Here is a 20,734-nt window from a genome sequence, read left to right on the forward strand (position 1 = left end):
TACAGTTATTAACCCTATCACTTCACTGGGCTATTCCTATTGCGCCCCTTTAGGTCTGTTTTCATATTGAGAACTGCAAACTAAATAGTGAGCAGAGTGAGTAAAATTGGGATTTGTTGGCGGTGGAACTGTCCAAAAACTGTTTTACATTCTACGATTCTCTTTTTTAAAACAGATATCCTGTCTATTCAATGACCACTTTATAACAATTCTAGGCTGTCTGTCATGGTGGGCCAGTATGAAATTTTTTTATGCACTCACTAACTGTAAATCGCTCCGAATAAGAGCGTCTGCTAAATGATGTAAATGTAAATGGTGGTATTCCTTTAATCCCTTCTTGTTTCTCCTCTCCTCTTAACCTATAAATATAATTACCTTTGAAAATGGTTGCACTGTCTAATATGACAGGTCGGAATGTGGAGAAGGGAAATGTCTAGAAGATTTTAATCTCAGAAGCTGAACACTTTCTAGGGTGTAACGGGATACCAATGAGTCGGAGAGCAGTTTTGCAATAATCTATTTATTTCCTACATGTTCGCAATTCTAAAGTTCAGGGGGGAGTGGAAAAGGGGAATGGGAATGTTTACTCAACCTGCATAACATGCAATTTTCAATAACACACATTTCTTTCCTTTTTTTTTGTTTCTCAACTAAATGCAGTCTCAGTCCAACAATACTCTATTGTGGCTCTATTTCTTTTCACATAAACAAAAACATCCAATCCAGGTGACCATTTTTTTCCATATTTATATATTTTTAGCAATTCTCAATAAGCCTTTCAGGGGCTCTGACAGTTCTTTTTGGGCGTTCTGCTGAAGTGCTTCCTGAAGCAGTTGGACAGCGTTCATTGTCAGTCAGGGTGTTCTGACTGAATTGTCCATTGGTAAAGGCATTTGACACTTCAGCAGTATCCTCCTGAGGATCCTCAGTCCCTTGAGTGAATGGCTGAAGCCTTAGATCCACTCTGTTTCGTCTCAGTTGTGATCCATGCTCCGTTTGGATCTCATAGGATCGCGGTGCAACTTCTCTCTGCACGCACACTTGCTGCATCCAGGTTCCTGTAGTGATGTCTCGGAGTCGTACATGATCTCCAGGTTTCAGTTCAGGTAAGTGTCTTGCACTTTTGTTGTGTCGCTGTTTTTGTTTGTCTTTCTGTTTTTCCTTTGCAAGTTTGACGTTTTGAGCACCTCTGGGTGTTAGCAAGTCCTCATGGATGGGTAGGTTGGTTCTGATGCGACGTCCCATCAACATTTGTGCAGGTGAAAGTCTGTTCTGCAGTGGTGCGCTGCGGTAGATCATCATACTTTTTAGGAAGTCCTCCTTTCCATCATGTGCCTTTTTCATCAGACCTTTGACTATTTTTACTGAACTTTCTGCTAAGCCGTTGGACCTTGGGTAGTTGGGGCTGGAGGTGTTGTGTCGGAATCCCCAGTCATTAGCAAACGATCGGAATTCAGAACTTGAGAACTGCCATTGTCCGAGTACAGTTCAGACGCAACCCCATGTCTTGCGAAGACTGATTTCAGGTAGGTGATTACAGCTTTGCTGGAGGTAGTTGGCAGTGTTGCTACTTCAGGGTAGTTTGAGTAGTAGTCAGTAACAACAATGTGACTTTTGCCATTGCAGTCAAAAAGGTCAACTCCAACTTTGTAGTAGGGTCGGTTGGGTACTGGATGAGGCATTAGCGGTTCTGCTTGCTGCTTTGGCATGTAGGTAAAACACAGTTCACATGAAGCATTGGTCTGGCTGATTTCCTGGTTCATTCTTGGCCAGTACATTACTTCTCGTGCTCGTCGTTTGCATTCTTCCTCACCCAAGTGGCCCTCGTGTATTTTCTGTAGCATTTCTTTGAGTAGTGTCATGGGAATGACAATCTTGTTGCCTTTGAACACTATGTCATCCACAACAGTGACCTCTGCTCTGCACATCCAGTAATCCTGTATTCTCCTTGAACAGTTGTTTTTCTGTGCAGGCCATCCTATCAGTATTGTTTCTTTCAACTCTGTCATTGTTTGGTCAGCTGCTGTCTCTCTTTTGATCTGCACCATTCTCTCAGAAGACACAGGAAGTGATGCAACGATCATGTCGATGTAGGCCTGAATCTCAGTGTTTTTATGTGTGTTGGCGCTCTCTTTCTTGTCGACTGCTCGAGAAAGTGTGTCGGCAACGAACATGAACTTTCCCGGGGGGTAGATCATCTTCACATCATACTTTTGCAGTCTGATCAACATTCTCTGGATTCTCATTGGACAATCATTCAGTGGCTTAGACATGATTGACACCAGTGGTTTGTGGTCGGTTTCTACTTGGAAGACTTGTCCGTAGATGTATTGGTGAAACCTTTCGCACACGTATGTGCTCGCCAGTAGTTCTTTCTCTATTTGTGCATACCTTGTTTCTGCGGCTGTCAAGGCTCTGGACGCATAAGCAACAGGTTGCCATGTGTCGTCATGCTGTTGCAAAATAACTGCTCCCAGGCCAAACTGTGATGCATCTGCAGAAATCCTTGTGCTTTTCTCTGGATCATAGAACCTGAGCACTGGCTCTTCCGTGATTGCCTTCTTTAGGTTTTTGAAGCAGGTTTCCTGCTCATGGGACCATTCCCTTTCGTTTTTTTTCCTGTTCCAGAAGACATCTGAGTCCATTATCAAGTATGCCACAGACTATCCTGTCTTTCACTAGTGATTCTTTCAGATTTTCAAATTCACACGTTTTGCTCAGTGTGTTCAGCTCAGCCAAGTACTGGTCAAAACGGATTCCCTGTTTCTGATCATGAGAGAACAACTTGTATCTCTCAAACATGACGTTCTGGCTTGGTACAAAGTACTCCTCAAATTTAGCCATGAGCACAGTCAATGTCAAGTTTGCCTCGTCTAGCTGAAAGCTATTGTAAATGTCCAATGCATCCTCTCCAATAACATGCAGAAAAATGGAAGCTTTCAATTTGTCATCATCTCCCCCTGCTCCACTGGCTGCTAGGTAGATATTGAATCTCTGCTTGAAACGTTTCCAATTGTCAGCTAGATTGCCTGTTAACTGCATATGAGTAGGAGGACTAAGCCTATCCATGACGGGAAACACTCGGGAAACAGGTACAGTTTCAATTTCTCTAACTTCGGTAGGTTGCTCATCAACTTGCTCGTCAACAGATTCCAGTGCAGCCTCGCTCTCGCTGCTGTCGCTCTCGCTGCTGCGGCTCGTTGGCATCGCTCTTGCAAGCTAGCATCTTCGACTACTCACGTCACTTGACTTGTGGTAGAATGTTTAATTTACGTCGCGGAAATTAGCAGAGTACCTCCTTTATTTTCTCTGTCTCGTCATAGCGACTACCAATCTGACACCATGTTATGTTTGTTCCTTTGAATAATGACAAACCGAGGCATGGGTTGAACTACTTTTAATAAACTGATACTTTAGCTAGCAATCTCCTTGTGTAGCCATGCAATGCATACTTCAACTTCCCCCCTCGCATAGCCTGCTGGGTAACGTAGTCTTCATGTTATTAACACTAAACAACACAGGTAACAATAGCAAAGTATGGTAGAGAGCCTTCTGCCTGCAATAAGAGGTGTTTGCAATGTTCACTCATTAGGCTATCAAAGATGATCTATTATATTGACAACATAGTTGAGTGACCGGGAGGAGGCGAGATCAAGTGGGACCAGTCTAGCCAATGAGAAGGCAGGTACGCGTGTGAATAACAGGCACAATTCCGATATAAAGTAGTTTTTTTCAAAATTGCCGAAATGCCATGTGCGTCCACGTATATCAGTGCATTCATAACAACCTAACCATTGCGAAACTTCTATTTGATCATATTAGAAATTATATTTTTTGTTGACCAAATTGAACACTCTCATTGACCTTCATACAGAAATTCCTCACTTCGTGGTCTTATTTTCGTGGACAGATTTGGGGCAGAGTAAACCCTCTTGCTTCGCCTCTTCTTCTCTGGCTATATGAGCTGCCCGGGCGCGGCGCTGTTCAGTGGCCGTGGTGCTGAATCAGCTATAAGTCTTCTGTTTAGGCTAGCCTATTTCACGCTGGTCGCGGTATTGTCCATAGTGCTGAATGTTTGTTGGCCTGAGAGCGGTGCTGTTTAGTTGCGGTGGTGCTGAATCGGTGATAACTTGTTTTCTTTGCTGAATGTTAGTGAGCGGGTAGGGCAGATCAATGGATTCCCGCAGGCTAGAGATGTCTTCATTGTACTTGCAGCTTCTATTATTTCAGTTACAACACAGGGGTCCAATGAAACAAAAATAAGTTCATGCTGGATAGTGAACAATGCCGGAAAAGCCTTTGTGCAAAACAAACTTCCAGACGTAATCAAGGCACTCTCATGTAGTGGAAAAAATGTAAAAGCCTGTATTGTTTTACGGCTTATGCATGGACATTATTTATTTATTTTTACTCTGACTACGCCTTGCGGCTCCAACAGCCTTCACCAGGGGTCCAATGCTTGGGGTTCCAGTCATGCAGTCATCAGACCATTACATGTTTTCTAACAAGTCTTTAGTAGAGAAAGTTGTAGGACTTTGCTGGTTCCTCCTGATATGTTTTTTAAAGTGTTTTCACTGTCTGTATGTAGCCATAGGCTCTCTATGATTATATGCAAATATCACTTGGAGAAATCATATCCATTATGTACTGTGTATGGCTAAGCTCCAAACCAGGGAGATGGAAGAAATTTGAGAAAGCTGAGGGTATACAGTCAGGTCCATAAGTATTTGGACAGTGACACAATTTGCATCATTTTGGTTCTGTACGCCACCACAATGGATTTGAAAGGAAACAATCAAGATGTGCTTTAAATGTAGACTTTCATCTTTAATTTAAGGGTTTTGTCAAAATTATTGTATGAACCGTGTAGGAATTACAACAATTTTTATACATAGCCCCCCAATTTTAGGGGCTCAAAAGTAATTGGACAAACTAACATAATCATAAATTAAATTGTGAGTTTTAATACTTGGTTGCAAATCCTTTGCAGTCAAAGACTGCCTGAAGTCTGGAACCCATAGACATCACCAGATGCTGGGTTTCCTCCCTGGTGATGCTCTGCCAGGCCTTTACTGCAGCTGTCTTCAGTTCCTGCTTGTTCTTGGGGTGTTTTGCCTTCAGTTTTGCATTCAGCAAGTGAAATGCATGCTCAATTGGATTCAGGTCAGGTGATTGACTTGGCCATTGCAGAACATTCCACTTCTTTGCCTTAAAAAAGTATTTGGTTGCTTTCGCAGTATGCTTCGGGTCATTGTCCATCTGCACTGTGAAGCGCCGTCCAATGAGTTTTGAAGCATTTGGCTGAATCTGAGCAGATAATATAGCCCTAAACACTTCAGAATTCATCCTGATGCTTTTGTCAGCAGTCACATCATCAATAAATACAATGGAACCAGTTCCATTGGCAGCCATACAGGCCCACGCCATAAGACTACCTCCACCATGCTTCACAGATGAGGTGGTATGCTTCGGATCATGAGCAGTTCCTTCCCTTCTCCATACTCTTCTCTTCCCATCATTCTGGTACAAGTTGATCTTTGTCACATCTGTCCATAGGATGTTGTTCCAGATACTGTACAGGCTTTTTTAGATGTTCTTTGGCAAACTCTAATCTGGTCTTCCTGTTTTTGAGGCTTACCAATGGTTTACATCTTGTGGTAAACCCTCTGTATTTACTCTGGTGAAGTCTTCTCTTGATTGTTGACTTTGACACAGATACGCCTACCTCCTGGAGGGTGTTCTTGATCTGGTCAACTGTTGTGGGGTTTTTCTTCACCAGGGAAATAATTATTCTGTCATCCACCACAGTTGTTTTCCGTGGTCTTCTGGGCCTTTTGGTGTTCCTGAGCTCACCAGTGCATTCTTTCTTTTTAAGAATGTACCAAATAGTTGATTTGGCCACACCTAATGTTTTTGCTATCTCTCTGATGGGTTTGTTTAGATTTTTCAGCCTAATGATGGCTTCCTTCACTGGCATTGACAGCTCTTTGGACTTCATATTGAGGGTTAACAGCAACAGATTCTAAATGCAAATGCCACACTTGAAATCAACTCTAGACCTTTTATCTGCTTACTTGTAAATGAACTAATGAGGGAATAACACACACCTGGCCATGGAACAACCGAGCAGCCAATTGTCCGATTACTTTTGGTCCCTTAAAAAGGGGGGGACCACATATAAAAAGTGCTGTAATTCCTACACCGTTCACCCGATTTGGATGTAAATACCCTCAAATTTAAGCTGAAAGTCTGCACTTTCAACTCATATTCATTATTTAATTTCAACTCCAATATGCTGTGGTAGACAGCTAAAATAATAATAACTTGGTCAATGTCCAAATATTTATGGACCTGACTGTATGTGTAATACCCTTTCTAGATATATAAAATCATTTTTGTATTCTCACTCTATTCTACTCATACACTTAATTTTACCATTAGTTATAGGCCTACCTTTAGTGCCTTATTCTCTTTGAAGGTCAACAGGTCACGCGAGGCCTGTCGAGCACCAGCTGCCTATTTGAGAAACGCGCCAGAGTTATATGGAGGATAATGAGTAGTCAAATTAATAAGAATCATGTCCAAGATAATGTAGCATATAATTAGTCCCTTTTAATATTTCTTCATATTTGGGGACAAGTCTACACCTTGCTTTACATATTTCACAGCCCCTGAATAGCCAGATGTGGTGTGCAACACACCCCTTCAGTCACTACAGGGTGTTGGCCTACAGCAGGGGTCTTCAACCTTTTCTTGCACGTCTTGTCTTATCATCAGGTGAATGATAATGGCAAGGAGAAGTAATCAACATTGAAAAATGAACAGATTTGGTAGATAGTTGTTCATTATTTTTTGACCTCCCCACATTATAATTGGAAGAGGAAGTATAAACTCTAAGGTAACTCCAAACACATTTTCACTAAGAGCAGCTGTTCAGCTGGTTAAACAAAAGTTAGCCATGTGTTGGCAAAAATGCATGTCCTGGTTAAGAAAGCTTACCAGCAGCCAGCGCCACCTGCCGCACTGGTAGCCTAATCGCGGGTACTTTTTCAAAGCATATGTCAGACACTCCAGTGAGCGTAATTGGCTCCAATTAGTGTAATTTGCTAAATATTAGGAGTTGAAAAATAACATTGACATAATTAGAAAGAAGATATCCTCCACTTTTCTACTATACAGTGAGGGAAAAAAGTATTTGATCCTCTGCTGATTTTGTACGTTTGCCCACTGACAAAGACATGATAAGTCTATGAACAGTGAGAGACAGAATAACAACAAAAAAATCCAGAAAAAACGCATGTCAAAAATGTTATAAATTGATTTGCATTTTAAAGAGGGAAATAAGTATTTGACCCCTCTGCAAAACATGACTTAGTACTTGGTGGCAAAACCCTTGTTGGCAATCACAGAGGTCAGACGTTTCTTGTAGTTGGCCACCAGGTTTGCACACATCTCAGGAGGGATTTTGTTCCACTCCTCTTTGCAGATCTTCTCCAAGTCATTAAGGTTTCGAGGCTGACGTTTGGCAACTCGAACCTTCAGCTCCCTCCACAGATTTTCTATGGGATTAAGGTCTGGAGACTGGCTAGGCCACTCCAGGACCTTAATGTGCTTCTTCTTGAGCCACTCCTTTGTTGCTTTGGCCGTGTGTTTTGGGTCATTGTCATGCTGGAATACCCATCCATGACCCATTTTCAATGCCCTGGCTGAGGGAAGGAGGTTCTCACCCAAGATTTGACGGTACATGGCCCCGTCCCTCGTTCCTTTGATGCGGTGAAGTTGTCCTGTCCCCTTAGCAGAAAAACACCCCCAAAGCATAATGTTTCCACCTCCATGTTTGACAGTGGGGATGGTGTTCTTGGGGTCATAGGCAGCATTCCTCCTCCTCCAAACACGGCGAGTTGAGTTGATGCCAAAGAGCTCGATTTTGGTCTCATCTGACCACAACACTTTCACCCAGTTCTCCTCTGAATCATTCAGATATTCATTGGCAAACTTCAGACGGCCCTGTACTGTATATGTGATTTCTTGATCAGGGGGACCTTGCGGGCGCTGCAGGATTTCAGTCCTTCACGGCGTAGTGTGTTACCAATTGTTTTCTTGGTGACTATGGTCCCAGCTGGCTTGAGATCATTGACAAGATCCTCCCGTGTAGTTCTGGGCTGATTCCTCACCATTCTCATGATCATTGCAACTCCACGAGGTGAGATCTTGCATGGAGCCCCAGGCTGAGGGAGATTGACAGTTATTTTGTGTTTCTTCCATTTGCGAATAATCGCACCAACTGTTGTCACCTTCTCACCAAGCTGCTTGGCAATGGTCTTGTAGCCCATTCCAGCCTTGTGTATGTCTACAATCTTGTCCCTGACATCCTTGGAGAGCTCTTTGGTCTTGGCCTGGTGAAGAGTTTGGAATCTGATTGATTGATAGCTTCTGTGGACAGGTCTCTTTTATACAGGTAACAAGCTGAGATTAGGAGCACTCCCTTTAAGAGTTTGCTCTAATCTCAGCTTGTTACCTGTATAAAAGACACCTGGGAGCCAGAAATCTTTCTGATTGAGAGGGGGTCAAATACTTATTTCCCTCATTAAAATGCAAATCAATTTATAACATTTTTGACATGCGTTTTTCTGGATTTTGTTGTTGTTATTCTGTCTCTCACTGTTCAAATAAACCTACCATTAAAATTATAGACTGATAATTTCTTTGTCAGTGGGCAAACGTACAAATTCAGCAAGGGATCAAATACTTTTTTCCCTCACTGTAGGTAGGTAATTCGAAATGAGTTCATTCCGTTTTTGCTACTAATATTCAGCAAAACATTTAAATTAAAACAATATATTTTCCACTTAAAACAATAATATATATTTATTAATTTTTTCGCAGACCCCCTGCAGTACTAGGGGTACGTGGACCCCCGGTTGAATACCCCTGGCCTACAGGGCTCCTCCCATGGTCTAGAAAGTCAGAAGACATATAGGGCATGTATCGAATTTGTGTAGCTGACATGCATCAGATCATTTCAATGTCAGGATAAGCATTTGACGTCTCATGAACCACATCAATATAATATAATGATCTTCAAATATGCGCAGGCCTGCGCAGAATGTACAGTTGAAGTCGGAAGTTTACATACACTTAGGTTGGAGTCATTAAATCTCATTTTTCAACCACTCCACAAATTCCAGTGGGTCAGAAGTTTACATACACTATGTTGATGGTGCCTTTAAACAGCTTGGAAAAGCTTTAGAAGCTTCTGATAGGCTAATTGACATCATTTGAGTCAATTGGAGGTGTACCTGTGGATGTATTTCAAGGCCTACCTTCAAACTCAGTGCCTCTTTGCTTGAAATCATGGGAAAATCAAAAGAAATCAGCCAAGACCTCAGAAAAACAATTGTACACCTCCACAAGTCTGGTTCATCCTTGGGAGCAATTTCCAAATGCCTGAAGGTACCACGTTCATCTGTACAAACAATAGTACGCAAGTATAAACACCATGGGACAACGCAGCCGTCATACCGCTCAGGAAGGAGACGCGTTCTGTCTCCTAGAGATGAACGTACTTTGGTGTGAAAAGTGAAAATCAATCCCAAAACAACAGCAAAGGACCTTGTGAAGATGCTGGAGGAAACAGGTACAAAAGTATCTATATCCACAGTAAAACGAGTCCTATATCGACATAACCTGAAAGGCCGCTCAGCAAGGAAGAAGCCACTGCTCCAAAACCGCCATAAAAAAGCTCGACTACGGTTTGCAACTGCACATGGGGACGAAGATCGTACTTTTTGGAGAAATGTCCTCTGGTCTGATGAAACAAAAATAGAACTGTTTGGCCATAATGACCATCGCTATGTTTGGAGGAAAAAGGGGATACTTGCAAGCCGAAGAACACCATCCAACCGTGAAGCACGGGGGTGGCAGCATCATGCTGTGGGGGTGCTTTGCTGCAGGAGGGACTGGTGCACTTCACAAAATAGACGGCATCATGAGGAAGGAAAATGATGTGGATATATTGAAGCAACATCTCAAGACATCAGTCAGGAAGTTAAAGCTTGGTCGCAAATTGGTCTTCCAAATGGACAATGACCCCAAGTATACTTCCAAAGTTGTGGCAAAATGGCTTAAGGACAACAAAGTCAAGGTATTGGAGTGGCCATCACAAAGCCCTGACCTCAATCCTATAGAACATTTGTGGGCAGAACTGAAAAAGCGTGTGCGAGCAAGGAGGCCTACAAACCTGACTCAGTTACACAAGCTCTGTCAGGAGGAATGGGCCAAAATTCACCCAATTTACTGTGGGAAGCTTGTGGAAGGCTACCCGAAACGTTTGACCCAAGTTAAACATTTTAAAGGCAATGCTACCAAATACTAATTGAGTGTATGTAAACTTCTGACCCACTGGGAATGTGATGAAAGAAATAAAAGCTTAAATAAATCATTCTCTCTACTATTATTCTGACATTTCACATTCTTAAAATAAAGTGGTGATCCTAACTGACCTAAGACAGGGAATATTTACTAGGATTAAATGTCAGGAATTGTGAAAAACTGAGTTTAAATGTATTTGGCTAAGGTGTACTTCCGACTTCAACTGTATATCTGGAATGCACCCATTCATGTCAGATTTCAATGCACGTTCACACTGGAACATACTTTAAACATTGCGACTGACATGACACTTGCCAAGCACTCGGTGCCCTGGGGCCCCAAATGCACTAGTCCGGCCCTGAACAAGAACCAACTCCTTTTCCAATTAAATGTAATTTAACCAGCTTGGCCAAGTGTATTCTAGTTTGTCTAGATTGTCAAGTAGAAGTTTTGGTGGAATATCGATTTTACATTATGTTATGACAGATGGACTTTATAAAACATTTCCCTGATCTTTTTACTGATATTCCGTAGGCTAGAACTAATAATATGGTGGTGCACAGATGATAAAAGTTTGATAATTTAGGAAGGTATCCTAGTCCTATTCCAAGTAAATATGAAGACTTTTCCTTTTTTCTATGTAACTACAATTTATAATTCTCATACTCAACCAGTTTTTTTACTTCAATGGCGCAAGCACCTACCTAGCTCTCGAAAACCCTTCTTCTCGGTACATAGGGTTTTCAGCGGTTACATTTAACCACGGTTGGCTCCATGTGAACTACAATTCCATCGCTGTGTTTTAACGTTTAAACATGTCAATAATCAAACCGGTTTTCGGAACATATGCTGATATGACCCTTATATTTCATATCACTGAGAAACAAATGTATGCACGCATGACTGTAAGTCGCTTTGAATAAAAGCGTCTGCTAAATGGCATATTATTATTATATTATTATAAATAATCTTTCAAATAAAAAAGATACACTGTAGCAGTTTTGTACAGATCAACAGCTGTGTGTGCCTCCAATTGACGAACGACACTTCCTCCTCAGTTACGCTTACACACAGGTGTTCGGAGCACGCTAGATAGCTAATTAGCATAGGTGGGCGTCTATGTCTTCCATCTGTCTTCCGTAAACAAGCAATGTAACATGGCGATATGGCCGTGTGGGAACACTAACCCTAACCCTATAAAGGTGTATAGTAATATAACCTTTTGTTTTTGGAAAATGATTTATTGCTTTTATGAAAGATATGTTCCTTATGTTTCCAAAACAGTACAGCAAGCGATGCATTTTAATGTTCAGAATGAGCGTCTGGGATCTTAACAAAACTCCCCCGACCAGAAGATACTATCGTCAATAGGCGCTAAAGCGGTTAGCGTCTATGAATAGGTTAGCGCATACCATGCATGTTTTAATCATTTACCACTTCTATCGCTGCTGTGACAAAGTCAAATTCCATTTAGATTAGTGACTAAGCAAATACCACTGCATTTGATTTGTCATCATCTCAAGTCTCTAACAAGTGTAGTAGCCTAGCCTAAAGGCCTACATGTCCCCAAGACATGCAAACAATCTAATATGAAACACACAAATTACTGACAGAGATGGGAATGCCTATTTCATATGTTAATGGTTAGTGAACTGTATCTCTTTCTGCTCTTTAGGTTGCAGGGATGAAGCAGGAAAAGACTCAATGGAAGGATTTCCTAGAGAATATCAGTGTTCTGCAATGGATACTGACCTTCCTCTTATTAGGTGAGACCCCACATCTGCCTGTGTGTGTGTGTGCGTGCGCACGAGTTTGTGTGAGAGAGAGAAACCTGCTGACTGACTGGCATTGAGCAAATTGTATGTGTCATATTTTGCATCCCTTCCTGTGGACTCACTCACCATCCCCTATTCGTCAGGTCTGGCTTGTATTGGGTTGATGGTGTACCTTATGTTTACCTCTCTGTGCCCGCTGCTTACTCTCTACTTTATATGGCAGCTGAAGGACTGGCACACACCTGAAAGAGGTACTGTCATACTGAATGTTGCCCTGAATTCTTGAATGTTGTATATTTATCAAGTAAGACTAATTTATTTTAGGGTCTCTTTTAAAGTGATGCTCCAGAACTTTTGTATAATTTCAGCCAGTAGTTTTGAAAGTGGTGCTCACAAGCCAAAACGGGTCCCCATTTTTTTGTGTACTACATTATCCAATTGTGTACTACGTCATCCAATTGTGACTCCTGAGTGGCGCAGTGGTCTAAGGCACTGCATCGCAGTGCTAACTGTGCCACTAGAGATCCTGGTTCGAATCCAGGCTCTGTCGCAGCCGGCCGCGACCGGGAGACTCATGGGTGGCGCACAATTGGCCCAGTATCGTCCAGGGTAGGGGAGGGAATGGCCGGCAGGGATGTAGCTCAGTTGATAGAGCATGGCGTTTGCAACGCCAGGGTTGTGGGTTCAATTCCCACGGGGGCCAGTATAAAAAATATTTAAAATATATATATATATATATATATATATATATATATATATATATATATATATATATATATATATATATATATTGTATTCACTAACTGTAAGTCGCTCTGGATAAGAGCGTCTGCTAAATGACTAAAATGTAAATGTAAATGTGTACTACGTTGGCCATTTCGTATTATCTGTTATGTCCTGCAAAAAATGATATGTTACGTCTTGCAATTTGTATATGTTACAAATCCAATCGTACAATATCTTACGAATTTGTTGTGCTTAAGATCCCGGACTGCATCTTTAACTCTCAAGTAAACAAAAAATCTCATACCTGAACTTGTGTAACTCATTTGCTTCTGTGACAGTTCTGCTCTGTCACCACCAGGGGGCAGGAGAACTGCATTTGTGAGAAAATGGAAAGTGTGGAAGCATGTTAGGGTCTACTTCCCAATGAAGGGACACCACATGACCAAAAGTATGTGGACACCGGCATTAATATGGAGTTGGTCCCCCCTTTGCTGCTATAATATCCTCCATTCTTCTGGGAAGGCTTTCCACTAGATGTGGGAACAGAGCTGCAGGGACCATTTAGCCACAAGAGCATTAGTGAGGTCCGGCACTGATGTTGGGCGATTAGGCCTGGCTAACAGTCGGCGTTCCAATTCATCCCAAAGGTGTTCGATGGGGTTAAGGTCAGGGCTCTGTGCAGGCCAGTCAAGTTCTTCCACGCCGATCTTGACAAACCATTTCTGTATAGACCTAGCTTTGTGCACAGGGGCATTGTCATGCTGAAACAGGAAAGGGCCTTCCCCAAACTGTTGCCACAAAGTTGGAAACACAGAATCATCTAGAATGTAATTGTATGCTGTAGCATTAAGATTTCCCTTCACTGGAACTAAAGGGCCTAGCCCGAACCATGAAAAACAGCCCCAGACCATTATTTATCCTCTACCAAAGTTTAAAGTTGGCACTATGCATTCGGGCAGGTAGTGTTCTTCTGGCATACGCCAAACCCAGATTCATCCGTCGGACTGCCAGATGGTGAAGCGTGATTCATCACTCCAGAGAACGCATTTCCACTGCTCCAGAGTCTAATGGCGGCGAGCTTTACATCACTCCAGCCGTCGCTTGGCATTGAACATGGTAGGCTTGTGTGCGGCTGCTCGGCCATGGAAACCCATTTCATGAAGCTCCTGACGAACAGTTCTTGTGCTGACGTTGCTTCCAGAGGCAGTTTGGAACTCGGGTGGGGGGTATTGCAACCGAGGACAGACGATATTTACTCTTCGGTCCCGTTCTGTGAGCTTGTGTGGTCTACCACTTCGCGGCTGAGCTGTTGTTGCTCCTAGAAGTTTCCACTTCACAATAATAGCACTTACAGTTGACCGGGGCAGCTCTAGCAGGGCAGAAATTTGACGAACTGACTTGTTGGAAAAGTGGCATCCTATGACGGTGCCACTTTGAAAGTCACTGAGGTCTTCAGTAAGGCCATTCTACTGCCAATGTTTGTCTATGGAGATTGCATGGCTGCGTGCTCGATTTTATACACCTGTCAGCAACGGGTGTGGCTGAAATAGCCGAATCCACTCATTTGAAGGGGTGTCCACATACTTTTGTATATATAGTGTATGTATGGTGAATATGACAAGCTTTCTAAACTGACAAGATATTTTTTGGTCTTAATCATTTTAAACACCCCTCTATTCTTTTTACAGCATTGAACACTGAGTTTCTACACATTAATAAGTCCCAGCTTCTATTCCCCAATCTGTATCTCTCTCTCCTCCAATCTGTCTCTCTCTTTGCCTCTGCTCAGTTGGTGCTAAAAGTGAGAAAGGCAATGCGGTAGTGATTGTGATAGGGGGCGCTGCTGAGTCTCTTCTGAGTCTGCTTGGGGTCAACACTGTGGTTATGAAGCAGAGGCAAGGCATTGTCTGAGTGGCCCTGGAGTTTGGGTGAGTTATCTATTTATGGATGGACCCGTAGTGAGAGGCCACAAATGCACAAGAAAGCACAGTGTTGTAGTTATAAAATAATACAACCATACATCACATAGCTACATCATTGATCCCTAGATCCACCCAGTGGGTCAGTTCTAATCTCTCTTGTTGTTCCTCAGTGCTGACCTGATGCCTGTCTACTCGTATGGGGAGAACAATATATTCCGCCAGGTGACCTTCTCAGAGGGCAGTGTGGGCTGGAGGTTACAGCAACTCTTGAAGAAGATCATGGGCTTTGCCCCCTGTCTGTTTGTGGGTGAACACTGGTTCTGGATTCCTTACCACTGTCCTGTCACCACTTTCGGTCAGTTACCATGTCAATGAAATACCTTGCTTAGCTTACTATTATGTTTGTAATTTTGAAAATGTCTTATGATCCACAATCTCTTCCACAGAATCGCCTTCGGTAACTGAGGTATAGTTTTTTTCTGTTACACAGTAATGTGCAGAAGAAGTGGCTTCTGAAGTATTTTAGTAAGTTGATAGATACTTTTGTAATTCACTATATTAGAAAAACGCTTTGAGTGCTCTGATTGTAGAACGCAGTGCTTGTGTAGCTTTGAACAAATGCTCTAACTCTACTTTGGTGTACAGTCGTGGTCAAAATTTGTGAGAATGACACAAATATTAATTTTCACAAAGTCTGCTGCCTCAGTTTTTATGATGGCAATTTGCATATACTCCAGAATGTTATGAAGAGTGATGCAATGAATTGCAAAGTCCCTCTTTGCCATGAAAATGAACTTAATCCCCAAAAAACATTTCCTGCCACAAAAGGACCAGCTGACATCATGTCAGTGAATCTCTCGTTAACACAGGTGAGAGTGTTGACGAGGACAAGGCTGGAGATCACTCTGTCATGCTGATTGAGTTAGAATAACAGACTGGAAGCTTTAAAAGGAGGGTGGTGCTTGAAATCATTGTTCTTCCTCTGTTAACCATGGTTACCTGCAAGGAAACACGTGCCGTCATCATTGCTTTGCACAAAAAGGGTTTCACAGGCAAGGATATTGTTGCTAGTAAGATTGCACCTAAATCAACCATTTATCGGATCATCAAGAACTTCAAGGAGAGAGGTTCAATTGTTGTGAAGAAGGCTTCAGGGCGCCCAAGAAAGTCCAGCAAGCACCAGGACCCTCTCCTAAAGTTGATTCAGCTGCGGGATCGGGGCACCACCAGTGCAGAGCTTGCTCAGGAATGGCAGCAGGCAGGTGTGAGAGGTGTGAGGTGAAGACTTTTGGAGGATGGCCTGGGGTCAAGAAGGGCAGCGAGGAAGCCACTTCTCTCCAGGAAAAACATCAGGGACAGACTGATAGTCTGCAAAAGGTAGTGGGATTGGAATGCTGAGGACTGGGGTAAAGTCATTTTCTCTGATGAATCCCCTTTCCGATTGTTTGGGGCATCCGGAAAAAAGCTTGTCCGGAAAAGACAAGGTGAGCGCTACCATCAGTCCTGTGTCATGCCAACAGTAAAGCATCCTGAGACCATTCATGTGTGGGGTTGCTTCTCAGCCAAGGGAGTGGGCTCACTCACAATTTTGCCTAAGAACACATCCATGAATAAAGAATGATACCAACACATCCTCCGAGAGCAACTTCTCCCAACCATCCAAGAACAGTTTGGTGACGAACAATGCCTTTTCCAGCATGATGGTGCACCTTGCCATAAGGCAAAAGTGATAACTAAGTGGCTCGGGGAACAAAACATCTACATTTTGGGTCCATGGTCAGGAAACTCCCCAGACCTTAATCCCATTGAGAACTTGTGGTCAATCCTCAAGAGGCGGGTGGACAAACAAAAACCCACAAATTCTGACAAACTCCAAGCATTGATTATGCAAGAATGGGCTGCCATTAGTCAGGATGTGGCCCAGAAGTTAATTGACAGCATGCCAGGGCGGATTGCAGAGGTCTTGAAAAAGAAGGGTCAACACTGCAAATATTGACTCTTTGCATAAACGTAATGTAATTGTCAATAAAAGCCTTTGACACTTATGGAATGCTTGTAATTATACTTCAGTATACCATAGTAACATCTGACAAAAATATCTAAAAACACTGAAGCAGCAAACTTTGTGAAGACCAATACTTGTGTCATTCTCTCAACTTTTGACCACAACTCTACAGTATGTACAGTAACATAGTGTTAAGTGTCTCACTCTGCTTCACCCATTGTTTCTTTGTGTATTCCTCTCCAGTGGGTAGTCCTATCCCAGCGCCAAAGCAGCCTTCCCCCACTCAGGACTATGTGAATGACATACTTTGTCATGGTGCCCTTCTGTGCCTATCAGTCAGATGCTGTAGCCTACCGATCTTTGCAGTGAGACTACTTGAATGAAAGGAACGCATTCCAACTCAGGATCTGATCCAGCGATGTCCCAATCATTGATCCCGGGATATACAAAGCTGCCAGACTATTCATTTTTGACTGTATTTACTGTAAGAATGACTACAAGGGAACAGTGCATGTGCTTTAAATGTGGCAATAACTTAACCATGAATCTGAATACCTCTAAGATACACTCTCCATTTAATAACAAACAGAGATGTATTGTGTGACTTAGGGTTTATAAAAAAACACTGTGCATACATGTTGAGTACAATCAATCAGACTTTGTAGTCACCTGCAGCATCTGAGCGGTTTATCTGGGATCATAACATTCTTTCATTTATAATAACTCAACCATTGTTTGAATAACTTCCAGTTACTTGCAGTTGAGCTGCCAAGTACTGACTATTTGTAATAGAGTAATATATTGAAAGTATGACTTTCTGCTGATATCCATTTCAATAAATATGGCTTGTGGTGAGGGTCCACTTTGACCATGGGATTTTGCCTCAAGTTCAGAAATGTGTTTCATGGGATTTTGCCACAAGTTCAGAAATGTGTTTTTGGCTACTGCTCAAAAGTAGCCCGTCTAAAGTGTTTGTAAATATATTGTCTATCTATGAAAAAATACTAATGGCCCAAGTGCTGGTTTAAGGTTTTAATAATTAGTGTCCTTTCTTTGCTTTTAGACAAATATCACTCATACAAGGTATTTTTTGTTGTTGTTGATAACTCAAAAAATCTCACTGAGGCATCAAAGGTGCCCTGTTAATAAAATCAGGATTTTAATCTATACTGAACAAAAATATAAACGTAACATATAAATTGTGGGTCCCATGTTTCATGAGCTGAAATAAAATATCCCAGAAATTTTCTGTACACACAAAAAGCTTATTTCCCTCTAATTTTGTGCACAAATTTGTTTACATCCCTGTTAGTGAGCATTTCTCCTTTGCCAAGATAATCCATCCACCTGACGGGTGTGGCATATCAAGAAGCTCATTAAACAGCATGATCATTACACAGGTGCACTTTGTGCTGGGGACAATAAAAGGCCACTCTAAAATGTGCAGTTTTGTCACACAACACAATGCCACAAGTTTTGAGGGGGCGTGCAATTGGCATGCTGACTGCAGGAATGTCCACCAGAGCTGTTGCCAGATAATTTAATGTTAATTTCTCTACCATAAGCTGCCTCCAACATCATTTCAGAGAATTTGGCAGTACGTCCAACCGCCCTCACAACCGCAGACCACGCGTAATCACGCCAGCCCAGGACCTCCACATCCGGCTTCTTCACCTGCAGGATCATCTGAGACCAGCCACCCGGACAGCTGATGAAACTGAGGAGTATTTCTGTCTGTAATAATTCCCTTTTGTGGGGAAAAACACATTCTGATTGGCTGGGCCTGGCTCCCAAGTGGGTGGGCCTATGTCCTCCCAGGCCCAGCCATGGCTGTGCCCTGCACAGTCATGTGAAATCCATAGATTAGGGCCTAATTAATTGATTTCAATTGACTGATTTCCTTATATTAACTTTAACTCAGTAAAATCGTTGTAATTGTTGCATTTAGATTTTTGTTCAGTATATGATTGCCAAATTCAGGCCTAGGCTGAAGCGCAGACACACACTATGGAGCGAACACCATTCACTTTCTGAGTTCTCTCTATCTCATGCAGGGGCTCCCATCGGATCACCACATGCCTGTTGCGACAGCAACAGCACTGGACCCATTCAGCCACTGTCTGGTGCTATGGAAGGGAGTCATACAGCTCATTCAGACTGACTGGACGGGAGTCATATAGCTAATTCAGATGGACTGGACGAGAGTCATATATCTCATTCAGACGGACTGGACGGGAGTCATACAGCTCATTCAGACAGACTGGACGGGAGTCATATAGCTCATTCAGACTGACTGAACGGGAGTCATATATCTCATTCAGACGGACTGGACGGGAGTCATACAGCTCATTCAGACAGACTGGACGGGAGTCATATAGCTCATTCAGACTGACTGAACGGGAGTCATATATCTCATTCAGACTGACTGGACGGGAGTCATACAGCTCATTCAGATACTCTGATGCTGCACAAAAAAGAAACCTGTCCTTCAGTTGATGACAGGAGGACATAGGATCAAGCAATAGAATGAGGCAGCCATTCACACGTACCAGCAGAGAGCATCACACTGTCCACTTCAGACACCTGTGAGAGAAGGAGGGAGAGAGGGAGTCATGGTAAAATTGTGCTAAATTAAGAGTGGAATAAAAAATAAAAACATATGCCATTTAGCAGACGCTTTTATCCAAAGCGACTTACAGTCATGTGTGCATACATTTTTACGTATTGGGTGGTCCCGGGAATCGAACCCACTACCCTGGCGTTACAAGCGCCATGCTCTACCAATTGAGCTACAGAGGACCACTGAAAAGCTCTCACAAGTTCTACCCATCATAGCACTAACAACACTAAACCAAAAGAGAAGAGCCCTCTGCAGTGCCAGTGGTGTACCTGGTCTCATGATGTGTGCCCAGGCAGCGGACACAGCAGTAGCGTGCCCCACAGGAAATGCAGGTGTAGGGAGACGGGAAGCCACACACGGCACAGAAGTGGCGCTGCGGCAGTTTGGAGGGCTCGGCACAGGCAGTCAGGTAGTTAGGTCCCTCATTCCCACTTAGTTCCTACAGGGAGCAGGTGGGATAGGGAAGGAAACTGAGAAGGATTGTGAAGAGAAGGAGCAGATGATTGAAGAGAGGGGAGGAAAGCAGAGCTGCAGAGGTGCCTGACTTATGGACCTCACCTCTTCCTCCAGTACAGCCTGGAAGTTCTTCCGAAATCTCAATTTGAAATGATCTCCTCTTGTCTTCTTCCTCTTCTTGCCTGATGACATGAGTTGAGTGAGCCATAAATAGACAGAGCAATCATTGCAAAACGTATTGGATTTTGGATTATTAGTAATATTATAATCAGGTCTACATCACTGATCAGATTATGTTTGCTTTACCAGACTCATTGCTGTCATCAAACTGAGGGAGCCTCTTGGCCAGCTGGGGTAGGCTGGCATGAGGATCATCCTGGAAATTGTCCTTTTCAAGTGCCTCTAGTTGTCTGGTTAAGCGTCGCTGGCGCGTAGCGCAGTCCAAAACACGCCGCTGGCCTGGGTCCTGGGAGCGCACTGTATAAAAAAAAAAAAAAAACGTGATAGAAAAAATATATATATTTGAAAAAATAACTACTTTTGTATGAATTGTTGTAATCAATTAAGAGGACACTGTACAATAAATATGTAAAGTATTGTAAATTATAATGGTGGCTTTTGAATTTGCCCCGGACCGTTGAGATGCGCGCGGAGGATGAGCGATATACCGTTTTTCTTGGCATTGTGATAGCTAATTGGAGAGCGTGCTAATGGAATCTCATTAGTGTAGCCTACGGACGTGCTACTAGTAATACTTTTTTTCTTGCAATTTATCAACAACATTAGAGTAGATCAATATGTTTAAGAATACAAACGCCACCAAACATTACCTGCTATTTTCTTTTCCACCATCGCTGCA

At 42.6% G+C, this 20,734-nt stretch overlaps 1 protein-coding gene and 1 pseudogene across 2 annotated transcripts; one reads left to right on the top strand and one right to left on the bottom strand.

The window, feature by feature from the left end:
- Nucleotides 1–11,522: 11,522 nt before the first annotated feature.
- Nucleotides 11,523–18,033, top strand: LOC121573636 (annotated as a pseudogene).
- A 502-nt stretch (nt 18,034–18,535) lies between these two features.
- znhit1 (zinc finger, HIT-type containing 1) lies at nt 18,536–20,734 on the bottom strand. 2 transcript variants are annotated; one of them, XM_041886967.1, is made up of 6 exons: nt 20,706–20,734; nt 20,182–20,352; nt 19,978–20,057; nt 19,689–19,858; nt 19,349–19,382; nt 18,536–18,925 (listed from the first exon to the last, which is right to left on the bottom strand). In XM_041886967.1, the coding sequence occupies exons 1-5, from the start codon at nt 20,725–20,727 to the stop codon at nt 19,361–19,363; spliced, it is 465 nt and encodes a 154-aa protein (XP_041742901.1). In that variant the 5' UTR covers nt 20,728–20,734; the 3' UTR covers nt 18,536–18,925; nt 19,349–19,360. The 2 variants fall into 2 exon arrangements, with proteins under 2 accessions (XP_041742901.1, XP_041742900.1); XM_041886966.1 differs by having other exon boundaries at nt 18,536–19,382.

This window comes from Coregonus clupeaformis, chromosome 9 (genome assembly GCF_020615455.1).
Source record: "Coregonus clupeaformis isolate EN_2021a chromosome 9, ASM2061545v1, whole genome shotgun sequence".
Lineage (NCBI taxonomy): Eukaryota > Metazoa > Chordata > Actinopteri > Salmoniformes > Salmonidae > Coregonus > Coregonus clupeaformis.